General features: G+C 36.5%; 1 protein-coding gene across 1 annotated transcript in view; it reads left to right on the top strand.

The window, feature by feature from the left end:
* Nucleotides 1–728: 728 nt before the first annotated feature.
* Nucleotides 729–4,110, top strand: part of LOC101861407 (heat shock protein 75 kDa, mitochondrial) — a gene marked incomplete at both ends in the record, with an annotated part of 22,745 nt that continues 19,363 nt past the window's right edge. The window contains 2 exon segments of the mRNA XM_013090008.1: nucleotides 729–896; nucleotides 1,278–1,360. Of these exon segments, the coding sequence (XP_012945462.1) occupies nucleotides 729–896; nucleotides 1,278–1,360 (251 nt within the window).

Below are 4,110 nucleotides of genomic sequence, written 5' to 3'. Positions count from 1 at the left end.
TCTCGACTGTCGTATTCCAGTATATATATGCTCATTTAGCAACTTTCAGCTGTGTAGGATCACTTTGCCATCATTCATTAACAATTCAAACTAACTGACCTCTATATTCTCAGATGAGCACTAGAATGGCTTGACTTGAATTTAGATTATCTTATAGCACTTTCCCCAAGAAATCTCTGCAAGGGAAGTCACTGTGCTAAAATGTATAATATATATCAGTTATTATTTAGAGGCATCACTTCAAACGGGGAATCCCCATACCATGTGCTGGCAGCCAGGGACTAATTGGGAATCTCCAGGCGTACTAAGAAATGGGTTAAAATTTAATAAGTTATCATCGTCTTTCACATTTGACGTCATAACAACCTTCATATAGGCCACACAAGACAAAGAGTGGAGATTCTGGGTGTGCGTAATAGGTCAAGTAAGTTTTAAATGGAGACCTCAGCTAGACCTTTTCTCAGGAATTTATATGGGCCAATAAATGGCCGGAAAGTGATCTGTCAATGACGCAGCGAGATTTGAGCTTTACCTTGTGAGCACCAAAATAAAAGCTGGGTTTTTTTACCTTTAATATTTCATTTCATCCTTACCTTGATGTGAGATAAATAAAAAAAACTCACAAGAGTCTCCCCTCCCACCTAGCGTTTCTAAGTTGTGAGGTTAGCTAATTTCATTTTATTCTACAACACTAGCTACATCCTTGGATTTCACTTGTTGATCGACAGGTTCCCAGCCAGCTCCTCTCCATGCATCTGTCTTGAGAGCTGGTACGCCACGCATACCTCAACGCCCGATTTTGTTGGCTAGCAGCAGATTTTTGTCAACCGAAGCTACATCTGAGGAAGTGGACGATGATTATCACACCATTATTAAGGACACAGAAAGAGGAAAAGGTGTGTATAATTTTTTAAAATTCCCTTTGGTGAAGAGATGCTGAAACTTAATTTTATAAAGGTGGAAGATACAAACCAGGGGTTTTCTTTTCACTGATTTTATTATCTGACTGCCTCTACCACCATTCTCTATTTTATCTAAGCATGCAAGTGTATTGTTCGAATTATGACGAGCTGTCCCTTAAAATTGACATAGCACTACATTTAGAGCAGCTTTCTCAACTGACAGTGAAACTGAAAGATTCAGATTCATTATTGAGTCTATTATTTTGAGGTACCTTTGAAAGAAAATGTTCATTCCATGTACAGATTAATGTCATGTTAAAATTCTGTTTCTTTTATTTGTGTAGCAGTCTCTAAATTGTGTACTTCATGTTATAGGTCCATCTGATACCCACGAGTTTCAAGCTGAGACAAGGCAACTACTGGACATTGTAGCAAAGTCTCTGTATTCTGAAAAAGAGGTGTGTATGTTAACAATTTGAGGTTGTATTCAGTTTTGCCTTTGAGAAATCATCTTAACTATGTTTATGAAATAGTATACATAAGAGGAGAATCACAAGAACTAGGAATTTTTCATCCACTGGACAGTTTTTTCCTTTTGTTTCCGTCTTATTGCAAGGCCTCTCATTCGATATTTTGTATCTCACTTTGTCAAGATATTCGCTCACGTACAGAAGTTATGTAATATACAATTCGAAAAAGAACTCAAACTGACAAATACACATATTAGTAATTTCGTAGTAAATTTATTAACAAAAACAGTGCGGTATATATCATAAATATTTCTCATTATTTAAGTTTTATTTGCATGTATAGATGAACTAAATTTTCACATGTGTAATACATACAATTACATATGAAGTTTCAGAACATATTAAAGCTCTGGAACTTTGTAAAATGTGCACATATTTGACAGAAATAATGTTAACATTGAACGGAATAATTTTGGATGATGACTGAGCAGTAATGGTAGAATTTCATGGTCAAATGACAAGCCAAGGTGCTTTTAAAACACTGAACTGATAGCATTATAAAATAATTCATGAACAATAGCAGTTTTCAGTTAACAGGCTGCAATGTGTATCTTGAGATTAAGATAGTATACCGAGTTGCAAAAGTTCTGTCACACCCATTATATTACGATAATTTTCGATATAGAATGAGAATTTTAGTAACATTTAAAAGTATGGGTTGTGGGACTTATATAAATGAGACTTCTTGTGCTAGAGCAGACCAAAGAAATCATAAACCGGAAGTAGTACGTGGACAAAGTGTTGGAATTGATTTCTCTCGGTCTGTGTTGAAATCAACGCTTCCTACACACAAAATTTGCTTTGAATCACATAGACATTGTGTAAACACACCTTACACACTATAAAATTCCGTACTTTTTAACAGTTGGGTACCTTATTCTCCTGTTTTCAAAATTTAAAAAATGATAAATTCAGAAAATAAAGGGGCTGTGTGTATGATAAATTCTTTAATTGCGCTTTCTGCTTTTGCAAGACACGTAAATGTTTGCAGAGGAATCATCTAACCCTTGAACAAACGTTTTAATACCACTAGAACTGACCAAGACAAGCCGAGACGTAGCCAACCAAAGGCGACAATTCGACATCAGAACTGGGTTATTGTCAACACCCATGTTCAAAACCCAGTCCAACTTAGTGCAGAGACTTCTAGGTATTTCGGACTGTCTTGAAACATCATTATGGGACATTTTTGAGATCGTGGATAACGTGATTATTGCCTTTTATATGGAACCATTCTAACCCTGTTTCATGGAAGAAATTGCCAAATTTTGGCACAGCAATATTGTCCATAAAACTAAAGACGTTGGTAAAGTGTTCTTTTCAGCAATGGTTAAGGTTTTTAATTCGTAGCATTGATGGAAGAGAAAAAGTGTTTAAAAGAAGAGAAGAGAAATTTCACAAATCTAACGTCCCCCAAGAGGTCAAAAGGTGGCTGAAATGTGGTGGTAGGGGGTGGAATCTCTGCTTTTTATCGTATACATTTAGTTACTTTTCAAAGCTATCTCAAATAACGACATTATTGTGACGAAATTCTTCGTCACGGTGGCTGCGCTAAATGGCACGGATGATGGAATCTGCTAACAAGACAACGCCCGACCACAAATGGCTAGGATCAGTGAAAACTTCTTCCAAACACATCAAATCGTTGTTCTGGACTTGCCTGCAAGATCCACAAGCCATAACCTAACAGAACATCTGTAAGAGGATCTTGACTGGAGGATTAGAAACAGGCCGCACCCAGTACAAACTGGTCAGGAACTGAAGGCTGCACTTCACAAGGAATGGCAGGGGATTCTTCAGACAACCATAAGGACTTCAATTCAATCAATGAACAGATGTTTTGTATCAGTAATTCAAGCTAGAAGAGGCCACACGCCATACTGGGAAAACTTTGATTTGGATTTTGCAAGTGTCAGTGTGAATAAAATTATCCCCCTTGAATAAGGAAAGACATGTGTCAATTCTTTTTATGTCATGCTGGCAGAAAATTAATAAAGATCGCGTATACCAAATTTCTCTTGGCTATGTTGAGTAGTAAATGAGTTATTGTACTTTTAAGGTGGGTGTGACAGAACTTTTGCAACTCGGTATATAAATTGAAACGTTTTTGCAGCTAAGAGAATTATTCAAAAGTTGTGTCAGCTCCCCACTACCTCTCCACTACTTCCTTTGAATAGGTCCAAGACTATTATATTTTACTTCAGCTTTACCCAGTCACTTTTCCAGATACACAATATCAGCTGAAACACTGATGCTCACTACTGAGTTTTCTTTTGAATTCCTTAGTTTATACAAGACAGTTTTTAAAATGTGTTTTTTTTCCTGCTTTTCTGAAGATTTACAAAATCGAATTATTGATTACAAAAACCAACAATAACTGAAAAGGAAATTGTGAGTCATTGAAATGGATGTGTGGTAGCAGGAGACAAGACTAGCTCAAATTTGTGGCAACGTGGTGAAATCAACTGCTAGTCAAAATGAGAAAATCGAAGAGACCGACATTTTTCCACTCATTTTGTGGTCTTTATAGATTTTTTTTGTTTTGGGCTCAAGACCTTTCATGTCCATTTAAAGACACATTCCTGCGTGAATTTTACCGAAAAACGTTGATGAAAGGCACCAAATATCTACAATTGCATTTTCAAGGACGCTTCACTACAGCTTTGGAAGTCACCAGA

This window comes from Aplysia californica, unplaced genomic scaffold, assembly GCF_000002075.1.
Source record: "Aplysia californica isolate F4 #8 unplaced genomic scaffold, AplCal3.0 scaffold01105, whole genome shotgun sequence".
NCBI classification, from domain to species: domain Eukaryota; kingdom Metazoa; phylum Mollusca; class Gastropoda; order Aplysiida; family Aplysiidae; genus Aplysia; species Aplysia californica.
Note: the sequence above shows the minus strand (reverse complement) of the source record. Positions and strands in the feature narration are given on the sequence as shown.